Source organism: Passer domesticus, chromosome 3, assembly GCF_036417665.1.
Source record: "Passer domesticus isolate bPasDom1 chromosome 3, bPasDom1.hap1, whole genome shotgun sequence".
Taxonomy (NCBI): Eukaryota; Metazoa; Chordata; class Aves; order Passeriformes; family Passeridae; genus Passer; species Passer domesticus.
Window position 1 is genome coordinate 6,397,708 of NC_087476.1, and position 13,027 is coordinate 6,410,734.

Below are 13,027 nucleotides of genomic sequence, written 5' to 3' on the forward strand. Positions count from 1 at the left end.
AGGAAGTGCTGTCAGCATTTACCCCCACACACCTTCAGTGGGTTTGAAGGGAACAGAAAAGCAGGAGAAGTATCTGACAGACCAGATGAGTGTGCTGCCTCTCAGGGGGACCTCAGCAGGCTGGAAAACAGGCAAAGAATTTATCTCAAAATCAGGGAACAATGGATCGGAAGGGACCCCAATGATCCCCTGGTCCAGCTTTTCCTGGAAAAAAAAAATTTAAAAAAAAAAAAGGGGACTTAATGAAGTTCAGCAAAGGGAAATGCCAAGTTCTGCCACGGGGTAGGAACAACACCGTGCACCAGTACAGGCTGAGGGGGCACCTGGTGGACGGGAACTTTGCAGATCTGGGGTCCTGGTGAGCACCAGGTTGAACACGAGTCAGAGATGGACCTTGAGCACCCTGGGCTGCATCAGGGAAAGTGCTGCCAGCAGACTGAGGGAGGTGATCCTCTGCCAAGAGTGAAGTGCCAAAAAGGGGCTGGAGCATCTGTCATTTGAGGAGAGGCTGAGGCAGCTGGGACAGCTCAGTCTGGAGAAGAGAAGGTTCAGGGGGAACTTCTCAGTGTGTATGAACACCTGAAGGGAGGGTGCAAAGAGGATGGAGCCAGGCTTTTTTTCGGGGTGCCCAGTGAAAGGGCAAGAGGCAGTGGGCATAAACAAATACAGATACAAATACAGTTTAACTCACTTCCTATACAGAAAGAGGTGCACAAACCTCTTTGTACCTGTGCAGACAGGCAGTACAGTAAAAGTAGTGCAGCAGAAATATACCTGATAGTAGGAGGTTCAGAGCTGTGAAAATTAGGTATATGTTCTTCATTAAAGAGTCATTTTGAAATACCTTGGGATGTTACATGTTGGTTGTAGGTGCAGAAGAACAAGCTCACATCAGCTGTGACAAATAGGGTGTTGAACTCCATTTTGCAAACTGTCTGTAACAAACAGATAAATCACTGTTAACTGTGATATTTCTACACTTCTGTGTTTAGCTATCACAGCTCTTTATATGTTTATTTCCTGGTTTTATTTTAGCCATTAAATTATTTCTCTTCCTATAAATGGGTAAAGTGATAAGAGAGCTAAAGGCCTTGTAATATTGGAGAAATGCATCTTTTCATTATATCCATGGTATATTTTCATTAACTGACTGAGTAGTGAGTTCAAAGTGATCTATGTATACAGGTCAGACAATTTCTCAAGCCTCTGTGAAGACATTCATTAAAGGCTTTTGTGTTTGTTTTGGCCCTTTTTGTTTGTTTTGTTTAGGTTGTACTTTTAGGGCATGATTTGGTGAAGGACATGAGATGCAAGGCACTGTTGTGAGGAGGACACAAGCAGTAGGAATGTGTAACAGTCACTGCCAAGCTTTCCTTGGGCTGGGCAGTGGTTAATGTTTGATGGTTTTTCCAAGTGAACTAACACAGAGGCACAGGTGAGGGCACTGGGCAGTCTGGCTGCCTTTCTCCAGCAGCACACAGCTGGCCCAGAGCCCGCTGCTGTGCTTCCACCCCATCTGCAGTCCACACTCTCTCCCTCTATATGCAGCCTTTGGTCAAACTGGCTTGGGACAGAAACCAAAAAACTCCATCTCACTGAGAGTTGAAATAAATTAATAGGAAGGGTCCTCTCTGCTGGTGCTGTCTTCTCAGGATTCCGGGATATAGGAGATCCAGGTGTTTGATGGCTCTCCATGAGTACTGGCCCTTCTCCACACATCACAGAGCTGTCCATGCAACATCCACCTCTAGTCAGACTCATTTCAAAGGTCCTGTGGGCAGAGAATATTCCCCTTCACAGCCATCCCCCAATCATCTGGTTTAAAAAAGAACCTATTTCTTCAGGCTAGAAATGGCCAGGGAGAGCTGTTCCTTCCATAGGATGCTGCAATACTATGAGGTTTACTTTAAGGAGAGATCTAGCTGTTGTTTTCCACTCCCTACAGCATGGTCATAGAGAAAACAGAGTGAGATTGTACCCAGAGGTACATGGTTGTGAAACCCTCATCCTGGGAGCTTTTCAGGGCACCAAACAAGACCTTGGGCAACCTGCTGTAACTCCAGAGCTCTCCCTGTTGACAAGAGGACTGACTGCAGGATGACTGCAGGTGAACTCTAGAGGTCCTGTATACCCCACATTATGAGTCAATGAAACACAGGCTGATAGAGTGTGGCACAAGCTGACCCAAGCCCACAGAACAGCTGTGCAGGGAGGCACGAAGTGCCACAGCAGATGGCATGAACTGTCCAGAAACAGGCTCTGAACCACTCATACCTTCCATGCACGTTTGCATTGGATTGCAATATGCCCTCTCCCCATTTTTAACCACAGCTTTGTCAGGAGTTTGTTTTATTCTTGCATGAATTCTAATGAATTTTAACCCCAAGAAGGATCCAATTTAATACCAATTACTGGTGACCAATGAGACAGATTCAACTGAATATTTCACCTGCAATGCTCCCTTAATTTGTCTGAATTATTTTGACAGGGACCACACACCAAAGCTTTAGGCAGTCAGAGGTCTGGGGAGGTGTTCTGAGATAAGTTTCTGTGACCAAAAAAATCCTCAAATCATCATGAGGATTACTGACTAATGATTAACTCAGGGATTCAGCTGAGCCTTAATGATAAGTTAAAAAGCTCTACAATAAGAGAAATTAGGACTGGCACACAACAGGACTTCAGCACTCAGCCAGGAAATGCTTTAAACTTTTCACTTAAGAGCTCTGAGAAGTGATCCATTCCTGCCATCCCAGGCTTGCTGGGATCCTTGTTCAAACTGCAGCGCTGCCTGCCTAATCCGCAGCCCCAGCTCGGCACGTGGCTGTTGCTAATGCAGCTCTTACTAAAGCAGATCTGGATCAATTAATCCCTCCCGGATGCAGCTGCTTGACACAGGAACAGAGTTTGGGGCTCCCCAGGCAGTGCTGCCAATGACAGCACCCCGAAAGCAAACAGACCCCACGCGTAATCTTCAGCTCCCATTAATGATCACTCTTTTTAATGTAGATAATGGACAAATCCGTTATCTACATTACGGAAAGGCATTATCTACTACGGAAAGGCTGCACAGAGCCGCCTTGGTGACAGACTACATTTCCCAGGAGCCTGTTGCGCGGGAGTCTCTTGTGTCACTGCAGAAGGAGCTTGCAGCTCTGCGGAGCCGCTGGGGCTGCTGCAGCTCCCGGTGCTGCCGCTGGAGAATCATGACCTTCCGCAGCTTGACTCCTAAAGCACCGCGAGCCGACCTGCGCTAGGGCCCGCTCTTGCTGCAGACACAGCCGGGCAGGCTGGCTCGTTACCCTCGGTTCGTGAGAGATGCTAGATGTCACCTGCAGAAGAAGAGAGGAGCTTACCTCTTCCAGAGAGATGGCCCCGAGCCAGCAAATTCGCTCTGTCAGCCTGTGCAGCGGCTGTGGCAGAACTAGGTACAACTCACCGTGGTTTTCCGAGAGGGAAGGGGGGTCAGGTTTACTGACGGGGAGCAGGGGGAACATCAGTCCCCGGATGCCTCATTCCTCAGTGTTCTGCTCAGAAATCTGCATTTCACTGTGCTAGTCATGGCTTTTCCATAATCTAAGTGTTTTATGCCACCTGACCGTGGCTGGAGGGAGGGTTTTTCAGCATGAAATCTTTGCTGCAGTCATTAACTCCGTGCAGTTGTGACTAATTTAAGCTTTGCACTGGCTGGGTTTCCAGAGAAAGACTAAAGAGGCAGGCAGATCTGTTGCCTAAGTTACTAGCAAGGCCTTATTCCTTCAGGAATTTCCTTTTCATAGTCAATGAAGGTTAATCAAAGAAAAATCAACTCTTAAGTTCCTGGTCACAGTGGAGATGCTTATAAAAATGGAGTTGGGAAACTGCTTGGTGAAACATGGAATAGAAGCCCACTGGCATCTGTGTATCACTGCTTTGTGACCAAGTAACTTATTTTGAATATTTTTTAGCACATTATTTATAATTTCTATAGGGTCTTGCAAGCACGTCAGTTACATTGCTTTAAAGATTTGTAACTTCTCAATCTTTGCTAATCTTTAAACATGAATACCAAACTTAACGCACAAATAGACTATAAACTTGCTGAGGGTTTGAGCAGTGACTGCCTTCCCTGGCACCTGAGTCCTGCTTTGGAAGGACCCTGGTGTGTCTCAGAGGTATGGAAACACAGACACGCCCTGCTCCTTCCCTGCCACAGGCTGGGAAGGTCCATCACCAGGCACTCCTGGCCTGGAACTGAAATGAGGGGCACAAATATGTATCCATGCTGTTTCAGGAGCTGCCTTGGGAAGCTGAGATCACCTTGGTTCTCCTTCACTGGCCACTAGTTATTTCAGCGAGAGGAATAACAGGCTAGACATTATTTCTGTGCCTGTGTAATGAAAGCAAGCGTGCTTTAGAGTGGTTTGTAGGACAGATATGTATGTAAGTTTGTAGGTGAGCCTGAATGTGTCATCATTATGATGACCTCTGTGGGGTTGTTCCTGACCATAGCATGTTCTGCCACTGTGCTGGACAGAATTGGAAAGATCACAGGATCAGCTGAGAGATATGACTGGTCTGTGTTCAGGGGGAGTAACTGGAACAGGATTTTTAATCCAGAGTCCCTCACAAGGGACACATACTTGCATAACAAATCTGCAAAACTAAACATGGGAGAAAGACTGTGTGTTTGACAGGAATGTCATTTAGTTACTTGTGCCTAGAGCCACTTTTAACAGACCTGGATGAGAATTCTCCTTTTCTCCAGGGATCTCCCGGACCCTGCTGGGTACAGCCCCTGCTCCCTGCGGGTGCCTGCCCAGCCCCTCGGGCGCTGGCAGGGCATTGCGGTGCGGCTGTTCCCGGCCCGGGAGGTCTCTCTGCAGCCGCACTCCTGTTCACGCGTGTTCCCGGCGCTTTGCCCTCAGTGACATTTCCCCTGGATCTCACGAAAACCCGGCTGCAGGTCCAAGGTGAAGCTGCCGTGCGCCGCGGCGGAGCTGGGCCGGCGGTCCCGCACCGCGGGATGCTGCGCACGGCGGCTGGAATCGCGCAGGAGGAGGGCGTGCGGAAGCTGTGGCAGGGAGCCACGCCGGCCGTCTACCGCCACATAGGTGAATATCTGCTCGTGGTGGGACACCACGCGTCCTGCCTTCTGTGGCCAAGCCTTTTGGAGTGAGCTTGCCATATTTTCTTGGACTTTAAATATATCTGTGAGAACTTTTCCGTCTAGCCTGCAATCCCGCTTTGAAATACACGTGATTTCAGATCAACAGCATCTCTTCCTTCCCTTTCCTAGTCCTTCATGGCCTTATGCTGACTTCTGGCAAAACAAAGTATAAGTCCTCTGTCATCTTTGCATGAGGTCTTGTTCAGGAAGTCCAGACACTCAGAGTTCTCAGAACAAGAAATGTCTCATATGTGAGGGAAGAGGGGGCAGATTAGAAAAGGGGATGGGAAAAAAGATGAGTCTGCAAGCACAAGGGAAAAATACAATTGCTTAAAAGAAATGCATTAGCGGTTTGCCACAAATAACAGCTTACTGTGCTCTAGCTGGAAATATGGTGACAACAAAACTCAAAAGCACTTGTGGGGGTTTTGTGCTTGGCATCAGCCCAGGAGGAGGCGATGCAGTCCCATCTCCTTAGGGTGCAGGCAAAGCTGTGCTGCCTCCTGGCAGACCTGTGGCTCAGCCAGAGAGATTTTTTGATGCTAAAATGCCCTGGCTCTCCCACTGACATCAGAAAAACCCCTCACTTTCCCCATTTGGATCACAAACATGACAGCAGTGACCAGCTGAGCCAGGCAAGCTCTGGAGTGTGATAAGCCAAGGTCTTGATGTCCCTCTCACTGTGACCTCCAGAAATGGCAGACCCAAGAACTGTCTCCTGCTTTTGTTTCCCACAGTATACACTGGTGTTCGGATGGTTACTTATGAACATCTCCGTGACTCCGTGCTTGGCAGGACAGAGGGTGAAAGCTTTCCTCTCTGGTAATGTTGCATATTCATGCATATTTATTGCTTGCTTGGGGATTGTCCTTACTGTAAGAGACCTACAGCCATATCTTAGGTCCAAAATTTATCTGGATTTAGAATAGAATTGATAAAATCTACTGCAAAATACTTGTCGTGCCCAATGCTACAGAAAGGGGGACCTATGGATAATACTGAAATTTCTGATTTTACTAAAATAAATAGACCTGCAAAATTAACACAACTTCTCTAGTAGCAGTGGGAGAGAAAGAAAAGTTGTATATATCAGCAAGCAGTTTGGAAATTCAGGTGGGCATTCAGTTATAATACATGGAGCATCATCCTTTACTTGTGTACTTTGCTATCCTGCCTTTAAACCTTAAGCAAAGAGCAAAATGTAACCTTGTTTTGGTTTGTTTTTCCCCAGTTAAGTTTTAACCCTTTTTGAAAATTGACAGACATATTACTGACTACTTTAACAACCTGTAGCCACCACAATTATTACCTTTACTTTGGCTGTTAATATATGAAATAATTGTTTACACTTGTTCCACCTGGGTTGTGTTGGGTTGTCCACTTGTGCTGCTAACTCTTCAGCTTGAGCACTGTGACCTGTGCAGATTTTCAGTGTATTCTGGCGCACAATTTTTCTCCATTTGGCAGGAAAGCTGTGGTTGGAGGCATATCTGCGGGTGCCATCGGGCAGTTTTTTGCCAGCCCAACTGATCTGGTGAAGGTGCAGATGCAGATGGAGGGAAAAAGGAAGTTGGAAGGAAAGCCGTTACGGTTGGTTCCTCTCAGAGCTGGTGTTTCTTCCCCTCTTACTGATCCCTCTTTGGCCCAGGGTGTGTTTCTCTGTGTTTTCTGCCACCCCTTCCCCCCAGCTTGTCTGTGCCCTTTTACAGGGAGAGCACCTGATGGCTCTGGGCACTGAAGAAAGGAGGGATTCAAGACCTCCTCCTTATTCCATTTTTGCTCATCTTCTTTATTCTGATTTATTGGTCCCAGGGACCACAAACCCATCCTCCGTGCTGCAGCAGGTCCATGCCAGCACTGCACCATGGGGAGGGAAGGATGCTTTCTGAAGGTGGAAGAAAGCACAAGTGAAATGGCTCATGCAGGATGCACAGGCACAAGGAAGGCTGGCACACAGCAGGGCTTGAGACTCTTCTGCAAATACCAGGACACGCTGCTCTTTGCATTCCAAACTGCTGCCATCATTTGGTGTCACATACATTTAGTACTGTAACCCAGTGTGGGACCTAAGGCTTGTCTGCTGTTAGGGACCAGATCACTGCTTTGCAAGGCAGCTGGTATCTCTGGTAAAATATTGTGGCATGAAAGTCAAAGACATATCCAAAAATGGATCTGGAGTGCCAGATCCTTGCAGGTATAAATTCCTAACCTTATGTGAGGACCCAGTGCAGCAAAGTACTGAAACATTCAAAGATTTCACTGGGCTGCCTACCAACAGGTTGCATCTTGATTTCAGGTTTCGGGGCGTGCACCACGCATTTCTGAAGATCCTGTCTGAAGGAGGAGTAAGGGGACTTTGGGCTGGATGGGTACCAAATGTCCAGAGAGCTGCTCTGGTGAACATGGGAGGTAAATGGAATAACTTGGCCTGCAGCACTTAAGGCCCCACCAAAGCTTTAAGAAAAAGAAGCTCAGCTACTCCCTTTGTCTTAGCATCTACTGGGGGCCCTGTTTGGAGCACCCTGCAGGTGACCTCTGCCTTGTTCACCTGTGTTTTGGTCCTGTAGTAATCTAATAACTTAAAAGTAATATTTTTTACCTGAATTTAAGGAAAAGTGAGCCAGCAGCTGAAGGGGTCCCATGGCCAGCAAAGCAGGGACTTCACCAGCGACAACCCAGTGCCCAAGTGAGGTGAGCAGGGCAGAGCCAGCAAAGGCAGCCAGGCTTCACCAAGGTCCAGATCCACAGGGAAGTGCGTGGTGATGAGGCAGGTGTGAGACCAAGCCAGGAAGCTGAGCCAGCCACAGGGCTGGTGAGGGTCATCCAGATACAGCTCAGCATCATCTGTAAGGTAAATCAGAGCAGATGGGAGCAGAAAGGAGAATGTACTCACACGTCTAAAGACAGGACTCAGGTGCCACAGCCCTCATTAAAAACTGGGGGCAGAGTGTCAGCTGTGCCAAAGGCAGGAGCCTCAATGGAAATGAACAGCCTGTGTTGTGAACAGCACAGACCATTCACTCCTGACAGTGCTGTTTTTCCTCATTATCCTCTTCACAGATCTGACCACTTATGACACAGTGAAACAGTTCTTGCTTCTGAACACGGCACTTGTGGACAATAGTGTGACTCACAGCATCAGCAGGTGATGCATTCTCCAATTACCCCTTTTCCACTGTGGAGCATTTCCAGCTTTGCTGTCTTCATCTGCCTCTCTGTGCCAGCAGAAGATCCCATTCTTTGATTTTGATACTGCTGATGAAATGCAACTTTAGAATTATTTTTTTCCTGAGAGAACATCACTTTATAGAAACACAAGAGAAAGAATGCAACCATTGCTACAAAACTGTCCCCACTAGAAGTGCCTTGTTGGTGCATTTAAACGCCTTTGCTCTAATCTGTGGGAGCACAGTGATACAACTTCTGCAGAACATCCTCTTTTACTCTCTTAAGTGATGAAAAAATCTGCTTTATATAAACAATATTATGAATTGCCTATTGTGGGTCCTTCATCCCTGACTCAGAACTGCAGACAGAGGTGAGGGCAGCTGGCACTGGGAGGACATGTGAGCATGAGCAGTATTAGTAAGCCTCCCAAATCAAATTTATGTTATGAGTTATTACTCATGATTTGATGACAACTGTTTTAATATATCTTTATTATAAGAACTGGAATCACAATGCTGAAATTTTTATGATACATCTTGGTTTCTTCCTGAAGTATCTGTTGCTGTTGGCAGTGCCTGCTCTGGGCTGGTAGCAGCTGTTCTGGGAACTCCTGCTGACGTGGTCAAAACCCGGATCATGAACCAGCCAAGAGACAAGCAGGGAAGGTATGGACACCTCACAGACCAACTTTTCAGCAGCACAGTGAAACCATGGGTCTGGCTGATTTCACTGGGAATGAAGTGCTAAGTTGATAATTTGCTCTTCATCTTTCTAGTGATGATTTTACTGATTTAGTAAATATCTGGGGGGTATTGTTGTGATGGCCACCTGTGATGGATTTCAATTCTGGATTAGGCTCCAAGGAGCTTACAAAAGCACTTTGGCTTGTAGAAAAATCTCAGCACAAATTATTTTTATAAGGGGGGTGTTTTATTTTTTTAATAGTGTATTTTTAATCCTAACACTGTTTGTTCTCCTTGCACATTGTAGAGGTCTGTTGTATAAATCTTCCATGGACTGCTTGATTCAAACTGTCCAGGGTGAAGGGTTTATGTCTCTGTACAAAGGCTTTACACCAACCTGGATGCGAATGGTACATGCTTTTCTTTACAAGAACAATTAGCACTAAAATGTGAGGAGTGTGGATGCAGCCCTAACCCTATGCAATATTACAATTTTTGTGTGAAAGACATAATCATAGAATTGTAGAATGGTTTGGGTTCAAGAGGCTTTAAAGATCATCTCATTCCAAACCCTCTGCCATGGGCAGGGACACCTTCCCCTTGCTCAGAGCCCCGTCCAACCTGGCCCATCCTTCCAGGGATGGGGAGTTCACAGCTTCTCTGAGCAGAGAGAGGCTTTGGAACCTCTCTGGGAACCAGAGCAATAGGAGACTGAACTTAAGAATATGATTTTATCGGCTTATTTATTGGGTTACTTTTGTTTTAAGTCTCTAACTTCAGTGTTTGCTTTCACAGGCACCTTGGTCACTGGTATTCTGGCTTACATATGAACAAATCAGAAGGCTGTGTGGAGTTACTTCTTTTTAAAATCTTCAATATTCACCAAGGAGAGGAGTCAAGAAGCTGAATTCTCATTCCACGTGGTAGTAGGATCACATGCATAACTTGTTGCTCCAAGTCCAGTCCTTACTTGTTGGGAACAGCCATGATTTAAGGATACTATTTGATTGTCAGACTGCTGCATGAAATTTATATTATCCACAGGATAAAATTGTCACAACAATACTTCAGCTAGCAGCCAACATCAGCTTTCCAAACCAGCAACAGGAATAAAAAAAAACCCAAAAACCTACCAAGCAAATAGAACATAATACTGTCTGTTTGTTTGATAATGGAGATGGTTTCTGTTGTTAAAGACAAGAGCAGGTTGATCAATGCACTGAACAAGTTCTGTGGTTAAGCATCTATAAAATTATTTGGGAATTTTTATTGTAAATTGCATTTGCACACAGATAAAGAACTACCTCTTGTTAGTTTGATGTGCCAGCAAACCAAGCCTGTAGTGGTAGGTATTAAAAAAAGATAAAAGCAGTTTACCTGATTCCAAATCTGCTTTGCACAAAAAGTGGAAAGGTTTGTGTTCCTCTAACTTCCCAGAGACTGCTCGACCTCTCCACTCAACTCTTTGAGTAAGATCATGATTGAAGTGCAGTCGTGTTCCCAGAAAAGCAAAAGCCTAAGTTGCTCTGCAACGCTTGAAGGTCTCAGGAGACTCCACAGGACCAAGCTGAGCTGCTTGTCCTGTGACAGTCCCGGTGCTGATGTGGCAGACTGGGTCATTTTCCATGGAAATGTGCACTCTCCCCACTTTAAATCTCAATGGAAATACAACGTTCTCTTCAGTAATGCAAAATGTTTGATCGGGAGTGATTTATTTATTTTTAAACCTAAAGCCTTCCAGATTTCATAGAGAAGGAGACTAGTGCTGTTTGTCACTAGGTTCACCTTTGGCAATCAAGAGTCAAAAATGCAGTATCAAAAGCAGCCATGAGTAGATAAAACAGAGCTGGCTTTAATTTAGTAATATCTAGTAATTGAGTTGATGTAGAAAATATGGCTCTTTGAATAAATACCCAGGATTTCTTCTAGTCTTTGCAACCAGTGTCTCCAATGTGCCATTTTTTCATTCAACACAGTTTGGGTCTTTTCTTGGCTTGCACTTGTTTTGTCTGATTGTACTGTAGTTCAGTTATGGCTGTATGCACTTGGGGTGTGCTTCCAGCTTGGAAAACGTTCATCTCACCATCATTAGGGAGTCACAGAACCACAGAATGGGGCAGGTTGGAAGGGACCACAGTGGCTCATTGGGTCCCACCTTCCTGCTCAACTCAGAGCACAGGACACAGGATTGCACCTGTCAGTTCTGGAATATCTCCAGTGAGGGACACTCCACAGCCTCTCTGGACAATCCATTCCAGGTCTTGGTCACTGCACAGTAAGTTCTTCCTCATATTCAGGCAGAATCTCCTGCGCATCAGTCCAAAGGTTTTGTTCAGAAATCCTGGTGTTTTTCTAGCTGTCATCCTGAGAAACAGAATTTCTGTCTTGTACTCCAGCACCAGCAATGACAAACCAGCAAAGCTGCTGCTTCAGTTCCATCCCAAGCACTCCCGCCTGCCATCCTGTTACCCTGATAACCCAGTGATGGATACTCAGCTTTACCTTTCTCGTGAGACAGGATAAGTGCTTTTATCATACAGTCATAGAACAGTTTGGGTTGGAAGGGACCTCTAAGATCAGTTCCAACTCCCTACCATGGGCAGGGACACCTTCCACTATCCCAGGTGGCTCCAAGCTCCATCCAACCTGGCCTTGATCACTACCAGGGATTGGGAATCCACAGCTTCTCTGGGAAACCTGTGCCTGTGTGTCACCACCCTCACAGTGAATAATTTCTTCCTAATATCAAATCTAAATCTGCTGTCTTTCAGTTTGAAGCCATTCCCCCTTGTCCTGTCACTCCAGGCCCTTGTAAAAAGTCCCTTCCCATCTTTCTTGCTGGCTCTCTTCAGGTACTGGAAGGCCACAATTCAAGGTCACCTTGAAGCTTCTCTTCTCCAGGCTGAACAATCCAAACCCTCTCAGCCTTTCCACCAAGGACTATTGGTCAACCTCTCTGATTATCATAACCAATATATTAATTATAAAAAGTGTGTAAAACCACTTTTTTGCCTACATTTATCAAAGTTGACATAAGCTACTTTTATGGGCACACAGCTTGGGAAAATCACTGAAACTCTAAGTTTTGTTAGAATAACCTTGATACACTTCAATTAACAAAGCCTGAAAGAAGAGGGGTCTGTTGATGAAACTGGATACAAGGAGTACACAATTGATGGACCACAAAGACATTCTGCAGAAAACAGCAGACAAAAAAGAGACTAACAAAGACTCAATATGTGTGCTGGGAAGTCCCTACCTGGGAAAAAAGATAATAAAAGGACTGAAGAATATAGACTAATTTGCAAGAGAAGTGAGAAATCAATATCCAACAGAGGACTAATTAATGAACAAGAATTCTGTAATATAGAGCCAGTGAAAATTAATTTGCTAAAGAATACATATATAAATAAACATAAAAGTTTTGTATCTGCATCTGTGTAGAGGCCAGGATTTTGTCAGCCACACCCACACACGCCACTCTTGGCCAAGAATAACATAATGCCTGACTCGCTAACACTAAAAAGACAGCGTTAGAGGGTCTTATTTATCCCAGTGATTTCAGAGGATTTGGTATTCCTCAACTTGGTGTCACTTGTAAACTTGCTGAGGGTGCACTCCAAACCTTCACCTATGCAATTAATGAAGATACTAAATAACGCTGGTCTCAATACGGACCCTTGAGGCACAGCTCAAGATAAAAATGACAAAAATGCCTCGTAAAAATATTGTCGTGAAAAACTTATTTATCTCTTAATAAATCTTTCTCTTCGCCTGTGAATTATTATCGACTCCTGACGGGTATCTGGCACGACCGCCCCGTCCTCACACTGCGGCTGCCGCCCTCACGCCGCGCCCCGCCCTCAGGCCGCCGTTAGCCAATAGCCGCCAAGCTCCGCACGCCTGTCCCGCCCCCGGCGCCGCTCTGACCAATGGGAGCTAGGCGGGCTCGGCGGGCTCTCCCCCTCACCCCGCCCCGGCCGTCCCGCCGCCTCGTGGAGTGCTCCATCATGGGCGAGGGCAGTTC

At 45.9% G+C, this 13,027-nt stretch overlaps 1 protein-coding gene across 2 annotated transcripts; it reads left to right on the forward strand.

The window, feature by feature from the left end:
• Nucleotides 1-1,637: 1,637 nt before the first annotated feature.
• On the forward strand, nt 1,638-12,439 carry SLC25A27 (solute carrier family 25 member 27). 2 transcript variants are annotated; one of them, XM_064411710.1, is made up of 9 exons: nt 1,651-3,428; nt 4,908-5,093; nt 5,887-5,971; nt 6,617-6,739; nt 7,446-7,558; nt 8,210-8,294; nt 8,890-8,982; nt 9,308-9,410; nt 9,796-12,439. In XM_064411710.1, exons 1-9 carry the CDS (start codon nt 3,326-3,328, stop codon nt 9,865-9,867), a joined length of 963 nt encoding a protein of 320 aa, XP_064267780.1. In that variant the 5' UTR covers nt 1,651-3,325; the 3' UTR covers nt 9,868-12,439. The 2 variants fall into 2 exon arrangements, with proteins under 2 accessions (XP_064267781.1, XP_064267780.1); XM_064411711.1 differs by lacking the exon at nt 4,908-5,093 and having other exon boundaries at nt 1,638-3,428.
• Nucleotides 12,440-13,027: the final 588 nt, after the last annotated feature.